Source organism: Phalaenopsis equestris, unplaced genomic scaffold (assembly GCF_001263595.1).
Source record: "Phalaenopsis equestris unplaced genomic scaffold, ASM126359v1 Scaffold000540, whole genome shotgun sequence".
Classification (NCBI taxonomy): Eukaryota; Viridiplantae; Streptophyta; class Magnoliopsida; order Asparagales; family Orchidaceae; genus Phalaenopsis; species Phalaenopsis equestris.
In genome coordinates this window covers 413,538-425,807 of record NW_018164980.1, presented here as the reverse complement: position 1 = coordinate 425,807, position 12,270 = coordinate 413,538, and the positions used below count along the sequence as shown (strand labels likewise).

The 12,270-nt window shown below is 36.4% G+C and overlaps 1 protein-coding gene across 1 annotated transcript in view; it reads right to left on the bottom strand.

The window, feature by feature from the left end:
- Positions 1 to 1,564: 1,564 nt before the first annotated feature.
- The window catches only part of LOC110028963 (NAP1-related protein 1-like), a 12,952-nt gene continuing 2,246 nt past the window's right edge, over positions 1,565 to 12,270 (bottom strand). Inside the window, exons 3-11 of the mRNA XM_020731045.1 lie at positions 12,015 to 12,137; positions 11,872 to 11,922; positions 11,623 to 11,694; positions 11,410 to 11,523; positions 11,271 to 11,332; positions 2,899 to 2,959; positions 2,575 to 2,631; positions 2,390 to 2,437; positions 1,565 to 1,918 (exon numbers count right to left, since the gene is read on the bottom strand). Of these exons, the coding sequence (XP_020586704.1) occupies positions 1,850 to 1,918; positions 2,390 to 2,437; positions 2,575 to 2,631; positions 2,899 to 2,959; positions 11,271 to 11,332; positions 11,410 to 11,523; positions 11,623 to 11,694; positions 11,872 to 11,922; positions 12,015 to 12,137 (657 nt within the window). The 3' untranslated portion in view covers positions 1,565 to 1,849. The remainder of the gene's footprint in view (positions 1,919 to 2,389; positions 2,438 to 2,574; positions 2,632 to 2,898; positions 2,960 to 11,270; positions 11,333 to 11,409; positions 11,524 to 11,622; positions 11,695 to 11,871; positions 11,923 to 12,014; positions 12,138 to 12,270) is intronic.

Sequence of the window (12,270 nt, the reverse complement as noted above, 5' to 3'; positions counted from 1 at the left end):
TGTCTCCATCTGTTTATTTCTCTTTAATTACTTGAGCATATGATGGATTTTCGTGCAATACTATAACGATAATTCTTTACTTTACCAATGCGGACCTTCTGGCACATATCATGGGTGATGAATTTTGTTGATGATGTTTGAGTGTTACATTCAAGAGTGAATTGATAAGTAAACTAAATTAAAATTGTTTATATAATAATAATAATAATAATACAAATATCTAAAATATCGAACTTGAATCTACGCATGGATATGTCCTCCAAGAAATTCGAGTTAGAAATATAAGAAGATGCTCCCGCATATGAGAATTAGAACAAAAATAGTTGGACGCATTTGAGGTTCTAATCGAACTTATAACCATGGCATACCAAGTAAATGAGGCTGCTTTATTAGATGTGAGGAAGAGATGGGACTAATGGTCAGTTTGGGGCAGCTGTAGCTTATTGAATAATCTGCTGATAAGCTGATTAAAAATAATCTGCTGATAAGTTAAGTATGATGGTTATTATAAATTTTTTTTTTTTTTGAAAAGCCTGATTGTTGCCAATAAACTGCCACTGCACCTAAATATGTGCAGTGTGAAAACGCTGTTTTCTGCATTTTGAAAACGCATAAGCTGTCAAAATGCAGTTTACCCAAACAGGTTATGTGCATTTTCAAAATGCCACCGCACCAAATAAGCTGCCCCAAACAGGACCTAAGCTCTGGCCAACGGATCAACAGTTGCGCGGAAGAGGATATCAAATTAAGGGCCTGTTTGATAGAACTTTAAGATGGCTTTATGTAAATCTGTCAAACACAAAGAAGTTAAATTTGAAACTTGGCTTTAAGGAGGAAGCCTTTTCTGGTAGCGCAGGAAGAGGAGGGAGACCAACAAACATCATCAAGGGATTTAATTGGATTTAATTTAAATCATATCAAACATCTTTGTGGATTTGACACATCTGAATTTGATAAATATGAATGTATAGGATTTACAAAATTTATTTAACTTGAATCTCTGGCGCAGCCAAACACCACCTAAGGATTGGACTGTTTTATTGCAAAATAACATTTGGAGAGAGTGAACAGCTACATAAACAAACATCAAAGTTTAGATGTTCAAACAAGTAAATACATAAGCCTTATGTTATAGGTATATACATCCCCAACCAAAGCCTGCACCCAAACTAGGGTTATTTATGGGATGCATCTCAATAAAAATAATGAAAATAACCATAAGATGATGGATGATAACTTCTTCCTAACCTTTGCTAAACTTGAAGTGGTTCAAGTCAATCCACCACAATTTACAGAAATTATCGGCAACTTCATTCGTGCTCCGCCAATTAAGCATTTAGAAAAATTATTGATGCTTCTTGCATGATGCTTTTATCTATTATGAATCATATATGATCATTATTCTCAATTATTGTCATTTTATTAAAAAAATGCATTAAAATTTAACAGAAGAGGGACGAGTGGCAGAAATAAAAACAATAACTTGAAGAATAATGATAAAATAAAACAAATTAGAATAACATCAATCAAAGATGAGATGATAAATTATATATTAGGCGACGTAGATTCCAAACAACTACATAAAATTATAAAAAAAGCTGCCAAAATAACAAATATTCATCGAAGAGGGAGAATGAATGCATGAAAGAGTAGGTGATGAACCACCTGCAACAATACCAAATGATTTGAAAACATGCTACAAAAATAACTAGCAAGACTGTCGTGAGGCTATGGAAACGTGGGGTTGAAGAAAACTCTCATGGACTGGCTGCAGATATCTTCATCCGTAGGCTTCCTTGTGCAATAATGCGACACAAATCAAACTTGAAATTGAGAATGTCAGCTTCGCTTAGTTGCCATCCTCATCCTCCTCATCTTCCTGTTCATCATCTTCATCATCCTCCTCACTGCCTTTATCCTGAAAATATAAGAAACAAGTTAAGAAAACATAATGCAACCAGATTTTTATAAAGGCCCATCCAACTGATGAATCTATACCATTATTGCTGTTTCAGAATTCATTATGACTTCGATTATAAAAATTTAACCTCGATAATGACTTAAGATGTCATGTAAAGATGCACAAGCCCAAAAAGACAGCCAAAACTCCCAAATGATCGAAATAAAATAAAACATAAACATTGAATGCTTAAGAGTCGATCTGCATTTGAGTCTACATAGGTTGTTCATTTTAATAGAAAGACGATATTAATTGAACTTTTTGACATTGTTTTACAATTCTAGCATGGGCAATCAATGCATTTGCCTACACCTGGCCGTTTCATTCAAAGAAATGGGGGCATTCCATACAAGAAAACCAATAGCCACTATAGTCTAACAAAAATGATTGAGCGACAGATAAGTGGAGATAATGAAATAGGGCACCAACCTCATCGTCATCATCCTCGTCTCCATCAAAATCTTCCTCATCAGCTTCCTATTGAAGGGGCAGAAATAGTTTATAAAGGTAGTATATACATCAGCTCCATATAAATATGGTACTGCTTAAAAATTTATTGAGAAGAAAAAAAAACAAAACAAAACAAAACAAAACAAAAGGTCAAGAAGCCTTACATTGTTGAAATACCTTAGAGGGTTTGGCCACAAGTCCTCTTTTATAATCTCAGCGATCTAAACATTTGCGAGAGCAGAGACTTAATAAGGAAAAAAAAAAAAAATCTTAATCTTAAATTGTAACAAGATGTTTGTAACAAGATGTCATATATAGCCAGCTAAGGTGGCTGGATATAACTGATAATGAAGTTATAGATAATGGAAACTTGAGAGCACATATATTGGCAAACTATGAAGGAGAACATTGGCGTCTTCACGATAGCACAAAACTCTACAAAATTAAAATCCACTACCATTAGTAGCTGCTGCAGCAAACTAACTAACCTCATCAGAAATTCCCCCCGAGAGACTTTTTGCTCGAGTTTCATCAAACCAACAAAAAAAGCTGCATTAATAATAAGATCAGAATGAATCGCATTTTTCAATGAACCAACAAATGAAAACCACATTAATAAACCCAGAAAAGAGTTAATAGACGATGGTAGTTCTTTAAAATATCAAAAAATGATTTATACTACATCAATATGACTAAAAATAAAATCAATCTTAAAAACAAAAGGATCAGCTGGAACAGATTATAAATACTTGTGTCAAATATGATCTTTGAAAGCTAGCATAGATCATTTGGATCAGATCTTGAGCATATGATGCGTCCTACGAAATCATCAAAACAATAGCTCAAGAAATCAACTGAGAGGTTTCATCCCTGCGGCTCAAGTTACCAATCGAGCTTGAAGGTGTGTGAGAATGGAAACTAATTCAAAAGAATCTCCCCTTTGGAATGAAAACTGGGAGCTCAAAGGAAAACCATTCTCACTTGAAAAGGGGAAAATGAGTTTAAAAGTTTTTTACATTCCCTAGAGGAGTTAATTTATAAATGTGAAGATGAAGGGCTATTTAATGCTTTTACTGAATGAATGATGAAGGGGAGATTTTTGTCTACCGACCAATTTGAAAACTGAGAAGAAAGACGACTCTATTTTGAAATCCATATCACTTTACCCTTGGAGGTGATAAATAAGAGAATGAAGGTTTTAGGTGTGGCTAATGATTGGAATTATGTTGTAGTCTGAATCTATGATTAATTTCAGGGAACGCTGATTATCAAATCTTGATTAAAGCCTCAAGATCTACACTGATCTTATGAATTTGATGAAGGGTATTAGCAAATTTTGAAAGACGTATTATCGCTCCATTTTACACCCATAGCAAAGAGATTGAAGTAGCATGAATCTTGGCGCCAAGGTTCAGACAAGAAGGAGTAATTATTTATTATATTTTTACAGCCAAATATCATTTGCCACCTTATTTTTACATTTATAATAACTCGCCAAAATAAGTATAACTTTAAAGGGGGGTTACTTCAACATCTCGAGTCTTTGTAATCAATAGGAATAGTCTTAACTTTGTCAAACAACTACTCCAAGATAATTATTGTGGTTATTCATTTTGAGTTGCAAATCAAGGTATCATAAGCTGACCCATAAATGTGACCTTCTGTAGATGACTTGGCCTTTACATGAGAGAAACTTGTTCCAACGTCAAACCAGAGAATATCCTTCAATTTTATATAGATCATGTGTGTGGGTCGAGCATCAGGTTTGGCCATAGGGCCTATTCCTTAGGGGGCTAAGATTTGGTCCAAACTCAACTAATAAGTAGGTTGATTGCTCCAAAAGATAATCTTCTAAACTCGGATGAATCAGACAAGGGCTAATAGTCCACTGGGCCAACTTTCAGGTTCACACATAATTGCTTCTGATGCAAGACCCGCGAAGATGACACGCTTGGGCTCATGCTTACATGATTTTGAAATGATGGGAAGGGATTGCAATAAAAGGAATAATAGAGATGCGATATCCGAACATCACCCTTTACAATGAAGTACAGTTCTTTAATTATTCATTTTCATTTCTCTCCCTCTCTTTCTTGATGTGGAAAAAATTATTGCTCATCTTTTGAGAAGCGGCAAAGAGTTATTTTGATCGCGCCAACTTCTAGATCTTATATGGTGAAGAAATAGATAGGTTTTATCATCCCTATAACTCATGGAAGAGGCACTTCTCAGATTAAAGAAGTTAAAAAGGTCATCTAAACCACACTAGTTATTCCCAAAAAAAAAAATCAAATGAACAGATTAAAAAAATATTGCGACTTATAGATACCTCTTGGCCTGACGTTCAAAGGGTTTGTTCAGTGGTGGTCTAAGCTTGCTCTAGGCTTAAGGGCTCTCTCTTTTAGTCATTTTAATGGAAAAGAGGGATAGGTAACGAACAACAACTATAACCATATGGCGGTAATCTAAGTATTTTTGCATTGTTTATGTTGAGAATTGTATATAGTTTAGGGTTCTATCTGTAAATAAAAAATATAGAAGAAATCTAGAGATTTAATAAGTTGTTAGGGTCAATATAAACCCAAATTTTTAATGAATAGAAGTGGTTTTTTAGAGCAATTATTTCAAATTGGTATCAGCGCCCTAACCTTACCACTACCAGCTCAATCCGGAAACTCCCCACTCGGAAGTCAGGCGACCTTGATAGAATCTAAGAAATTTGTGGGAAGAGGAAGGACAAAAAGGCTGAAACCCGCGCGTACTTCATGCCTCAACGAGAAGAGTCTGTATTGTGAAGCATCCGCGACGAGTCACAATTGCGGCGACAAATTGGGTCAGGAGTGGTGTCCTCCTGGCAAAGCAGTTGCGATTAGAGCTAGCAAAGGAGGCTTCAGCTTGAAACAGAGAGGCTGGAGCAACTTCAGTGGTCTTCGTAAGCATAAGTCTCGTCATTGCCTTCTAAATGGGCTCTAACCACAACTATATTGTGTGTAAAGCGATGAGAAATATCGCAACACGGTGCGGTCTTGCTTGCGGCTTGGAAGTGAGGAAGGCAGCAGACCAAGGCCTTCGTTTCTGGAGTTGCAATCAACAATAGAGAGTGAATGATAGAAACGACTGTAGTCTTGCATGCGGTACAGAGGGGTTGCGATTTCGTGCGGGCTAAGTGGATCACACGAACTTGCAGGACGGAATTCGTGAGTGATCTGTGCATCTAGACTTGATCCTTGTGATTAAAGACGCCAGGAGACATAGATAGTGCGAGAGGTAAGAGATTGGAACTTCTGGGGAAGATAGATCATGAAGTTCTAAAGGACTTGGTTGGGCTCAAACAGGGAGTTAGCATTTCGACAGGAGCCACTACCTCAACACATACTTCGACGCAGGTGGAGATGGATCTCCCTCCTATGGATCTGAAGCTCGATGGACTGGACACATACTGAGTTTATCGAGTCGGATCGAGGTTGCTCCAGTAGGGAAGAGGCTAGAAGGATACTTAACGGAGGGGTCAAGCCGAAGAGTAACAATACCGAGGGGGATGAATGGAGGACCACACATACATTGTTTTACAACTGGTTACTCGACTCGATAATTTCATCAATTACGTCATTCAAAAAGTGAAAGACATCTGGGTAAAGCTGAAGATGACCTACGTTGGGACTAAGAATCACATGAAGGTATTCCAGATTCGCGTGACCTAGAGGCAATTGTACATGTTGATAAATCGATTTAAAAATACTCTATAGAACTGAAGTGGTTGTGACAAGATCTTTGATCATTTCTCACCTATGTCGAGCTGCGGTGATCCGAGTTGCAAGAAGGGAAAGATCTTTGCACAAATAAATACTATGCAGTTTATGGCTCGTCTGGACTCGATCTTTGATTAAAGGATGTCAGTCCTCCTAACCAAGGCAATGATTCCTTCACTGGATGAGGCATCCAATAATCATCAAAAGGGAGCATTGTTACTTATGCTCACTCAACCAAAAGTACCAATGATACTGATACTCTTGCCTCAATATCCACCACAAAACACCAGAGTGAATAGTAGATTTTAATACACCTCGACATGTCATAGGTGCCGCTAGTAAGTTCTCTTCCTATAATCACTTGGCAACTTCAAAGAACATTCAGACTGCTGATGGTACAACACATCTTATACTTGCTAAGGGTACAGTGAGGTGTAACAGTTCTATTATTACGTCTAATGTTTTGCATGCCCCTACTTTTCCACTGAACTTTTTTCTTCATTAGTGTATATATACTCCAGCTAAAATGTGTTGTTTAATTTAATATTCCTAAGGTGTTCTTTCAAGAAAAATGGACTGGCATGTGGCATAATAGACTCTGATACTTGGATAGCAAGTAGATGGACTCAGCCTTGACATCCATCATAGAAAGTGCTGGAATAGGAGGATTTAGAAGAGTGTGGAGGATGTGTTGTTGCCAAATCACAAGCACATATGACACTATTGATTTAGTCTATTGAGTCGTTTATATCTATCTTTGTATGAAAAGGCAAATAAGCAAAAACTTGTGTGATGTTTGTGAAACTAGGAGCTCTTATGTTGGTTGTGGTAATATTAGTTCTTGTGTTTTTGATTTGGTGAATTCAAACGTATGGGGAACTTGTTCTACAACTTAGATGAATGGTTTCAAATATTTTGTTATTTTTATTAATTATTTTTTGGTATTACTTAGTTATATCCGAAGAGAAATAAAAGAGATGTGCATGCCTGCTTTAAATACTTTTACAGGATAATTTAGACAATGTAGTGCGGTAGTGAATATAATGAGATCTGATAATGAGACAGAATATACCAACAAGACGTTTGAAGAGTATATGTCAGCCCAAGGGATACAACAACAAACTACATGTCTATACACACCGACACAAAACGAAATAACAGAGTCTTCTAGAGGCGGCCCGAAGCATGATGATCTTGATGAATATCCCAAAGCACATATAAGGCAAGTTATTTTGACAGTCCCTCAATTAATCAACAAAATGCCCTTAGAGTGTTGGAGTAGAATTTCCTTGCGAGTTGTGAAATGTGTTTTTGTGGGTTATTCTGCCATCCAGAATGGGTATGTTTGTTGGAGTCCAATAGAGAAGAGACTGAGTATGGATAACTTTTAGAGAATTTGGTCTGTACTATACTTTGGAGATTGACCTTGCCTTTGATGACTCGCTATATACTAAAGGTATAGGCGAGAATGAGAGAGTAGTGATGGTGAGAAATTAGTACTGGGAATGATGTTTTGTTAGTTGTGCGGGCAGGATCGACAGAGGAAGAGTCGTAAAATGAGAAAAATGAGCCCGAAGGTGGTGGGATTTAAGCTTAAGGAGAGCTAAGGGTGTATACAAGAACGCAGAATAAAGAAACAGTGCCTGCCACTCCACTCGTGCCAACAAATCTCGTCCCGGCCTACCCCTACTCCTGAGATGCCTATATTGTGCACCTTAAAATTCGATAACACAAGTGATGATTCAACTTATTTCTCCTCACACTCCCATGACTTTAAGGACCTCTCGCATCAATGTAGACAATCCTTTTGATCGTTACTCCCCTAATCGTTTTAGTTTCTCACATGGAATTGCCTAGTTTATCTCATATTCTAGCACATCGCATTTACACGGAACATTCATTGCATCATTAAACACTGTGTCGATACTCAAGTGTTGGCAGGTAGCTCAGGATGATCCAAAATGAAAAATTGTCATGCTAGAAGAACTTGGTGCTCTCGATAAAAACATGGCGTAGGAGCTCGTGTTGCTACCAGTAGGAAAAAAGACAATCGGTGCAAATGAGTCTTCATAATGAAGCCATACCTCAGAAGAAAAAATTGATCGTTACAAAACACGGTTGGTGACGAAACAGTGGGCAAGGTATGAAACAACCTCCTTAAGCTTGGTTTGACAGGTGCATGAGAGCAATGATAGGCATGAGCTATTAGCATATCAATGTCAACCGCACTGTTTTTTCGACAACATGGTGATCACATTACTATTTTTGTTGTATATGTGGATGATATGATTGTCACTGGTGATGATGAGGGAGAGATTGCTCCGTTGACTACAATTTTGGGCAAAGAGTTTGAGATGTCAGACCTAAGACAACTTAGATACTTCTTTGGGATCAGGGTGGCTCGTAGAGTAGAGGGAATTGTTCTATCTCAAAGGAAGTATGTGCTAGAGTTACTCATAGAAACAAACATGTTGGGATGCAAGCCTGCAGTCTCATCAATAGTTTAGCGTAGAGACAAGAGACAGGGTACAAGGATCGTGAGAGATACTAGAGGTTTTGGTAGGTCGTCTCATCTATCTGAATACTCGTCCGGACATATCATTTGCAGTAAGTGTGGCAAGCCGCTACATACATGATCCGAGGATGGGCCACATGGGGATGCAATGAATCGGATTCTAAGATACCTAAATAGTGCACTATGGAAGGGGTTGATTTTCATAAAAAATGGGCATTTGGCACATTGACGACTATTTTGACTCTGATTGGGTTAATTGTGCTGAAGATAGGAGGTCCACATCATAATATTGCATGTTCGTAGGGGCAATTTGGTCTCTTGGAAGAGAAAGAAGCAATTAGTAGTTGTGAGGTCGACGACAAAGACAGGGTACAAGGCCATGGACTCAAGAGTTGCCAAGATGTTATGATTGAGAGCTCTATTAGTAGAACTCAAGGTGGACCAAGCAGCTCAAATGAGGTTGTAGTGCGACAACAAGTCAACAAATTTACCAGCATGTTGTAGCAAGACAAAACCAAGTATGTAAAGATTGATATGTTCATCATCAAAGAGAACCTGAACAGTTGACTACTGGAGATAAGTCATGTAGCTACTAAGAGCAAGTAGCAGACTGCCTCACCAAGAAACTTAGCTCATTAGATCTAAGTTGCCTTATAAGATTGGTTTAGTGAATATCTTTTGCCCATCTAAAGAAAAAGCGTCGAGAATTATATATATTTTAAGGTCGTATTTGTAAATAGGAAAAATAGAAGAGGTCTAGAGATTTATTTGTAAATAAAGTTATAAGGCTCTATATAAGCCTAAGGCTTGAATGAATAGAAATGGCGCTTTAGAGCAATTATTTCAATTGTTTAGTTGGTCATCATAAATGCCTTCGGAGTTTGTAGTCTACTTCACATGGAGCTGGCATGAGAAAGTTAAGGATCAATCTAAACTTTGTCAGTTTGTGAGATTTTGAAGAACGTATCCCTTCGGAATTGAAATTACATCTTTGGGATTGTTTCCTTAGCCATGTCGGGTGAGAAAAGTCTATTCCAACATTGAGGAATTGTGTTGAGCCATGTTCAGATTGATGTTATGATTGAATATTCCTTGGATTGTTTTGATCACAATGCAAATGCGTGCGAGTAGGTTAAAGCAATATAGACATATATGGGTTAATATAAGAATCAAAATCTTCCGAGATTGATTAAGTCACAATGGAACAACATAAAAGTAAAATCGAGCTATGGTCCAACACATGCATTTTAATGTAATTAAACCTTATTTAGATTAATTAAGTTACGATGCAGACAATAAAGAAAAGGTCAACACAATAGCATATGAAGTTATAGAGGTGAGCATTAAAAGTAATTTACATTCCCCTGAAATGAGGCATTCATACAGGTTAGCATAAAAAAATAAAAAATAATAAAAAAAAGGTAATATTGCTGAAGTAGATAACGGATGAAGGGGACACCTTATCTTTATTCATTCTGAATGAAGATGCCTAAGTGGAGGGGTATTTTGATCACCTAAACAATCAACTATGATTGAGATTTGCCTCATTTTTAAGATATGCATCAAACCATTTTGCCCCAAGAGGGGATGAATGGGGAAACAAAGCCGTCAATCTTTAAGATCATTGTGATCTATGATTCGGAACAATGATTCTAAGATTGGCATAAGGTGTGCGATGGATTGTCAAATCTTAGTTAATCCTTTAAGATTTGTTCTTGATTTTATGAATTTAAAGAGCTTACAAACATTTAAACACAATAGGGTGGCCAAAATTAGAGAAACCATCCACCCTTACCCATGCTACAGAGTGATTGAAGCATGAATCTTAACGCCATAGTTTGAACGGTCAAGATTAATTGATTGTTATTATATTTATAGGAGAGTTTCAACCATCAAGAGATAAGAAAAAACCAGCCCAAAAAAATAGAACTGAAGATTGATTTCAACACCTCAAAAAACTTGAATATTTGAGAAAAAGACGCCTCGCATTCCAAGTAAGAAAATCATGAATGAATCACAGACAAGACGTGTGACCTAGACAAAACAATCTATCTAAGCCGTATGGTTTCTTTATATTTAAAGTGACAAACCAAGTTGCTATTAAACTACCATCCACAAATTAAGCCTGAATTTTTTGCAAGCCATACAACGTGAAACTTCAAGTTCACAAAAAGAGGAGATAGCAATAATTATGGCCAAAAACTTTGGCGATTAATTGAAAATGAAAAAACAACAATATAAAAGTAGTACAGAAGACTTTCCCAGTCAATTAAAGTACTGCTTAAAGTCCAATGACCTATTTTGCCATACACAAAATGCATAAAAGTTATTGTTAGGCGTTGATATCATCATATGGTAATATAACCAGAAAATATAAATGAGTTCAGAGACCCCACACTACGCTACATTATCTTCGTAACAAATTTCTACAAAAATATGAGAATGTTTTGTTACAGATAGGTAAGCCGTATTATTCATCCAATAAAAAATGTGTTTCAAGAATAAGATGTCAATTACACAGCTGGACAATCCGCTATGCTAATAATTGGATGTCAACACATTCAATGAACCAAGGAAAATCAATATAAAAACTTGCCTTTCCTCAGTAAGGGAGCGCTTCTTTCCTTTCTTTTCATGAGAAGCACCATTTGCAATACCCTTAAAAACATAAAAAAATAGGTTAAAATAAAACAGTAAAGAAATAAGCACAAAAATTAGTTGAAAATTGCACTTGCCATTCCCTCCTTCCACTTGATAGTTGTTCCAGCTATGTCAGTAGTTCCATCTTCAAAAAAGGTGTACGTCTTTGATAGCTTTGTCTCCTCAAAATATGGATTAGTGCTGAAGTTCTGGACATGAATCAAATTGGTTACAAATAGTATAAAACAGTTAAAAACACCCAATCTCTAGAAAAAATGCATACATCTCAGGATAAATCAAATACTCACAAAGGTTATAGTGTATCCTGATTTTAAATCCTTAGAATCTTCCACTTCTAAAGATGACAGGTACTTGAAAATCTATTTCGATGCAAAAACTATGGAGTCAAAACTTATAAATCTCAGAGACAAAGCAATTCAATTAAATGAAAAAAGGAGCAAATATTTTACCCAAACAAATAAATAAAATGGTATAAAGGGTTTTAGATTAAACATGCTGATAAAATTTCTAAAAAAAAGAAAAATCTTTTGACAAACCTTCTGGTCTTCTTCGCTAAGAAGTTGACCAAGCCCTGGATGACTCATAAACTGCAGAGAATAGAGCATTTAAGATAATAAGCAAGCAGCCACAAGCAGAGTAAATCTCTAAATGAAAGATCAAGTTATGACATTCCACATACTGCAGTCAACCAAAAGTCAGGAATAGATTGAATTATGTCATTTCTTCTCTTATAGACTGGTTGGCGTATCTCATTAAATTTTTGTTCCACTTCCAAAACCTTGTCACTTGCATCCTCGTTTATCTGAGCGATATGAATCAAGAATAGGAAATTACAATCACAAATATGGAAGAACCAGCACTCTTCAGTTTGAGTGTAAAGTAAAAACCTTAGTTACAATAAATATAACTATAAATAAATAAATAAATAAATATAT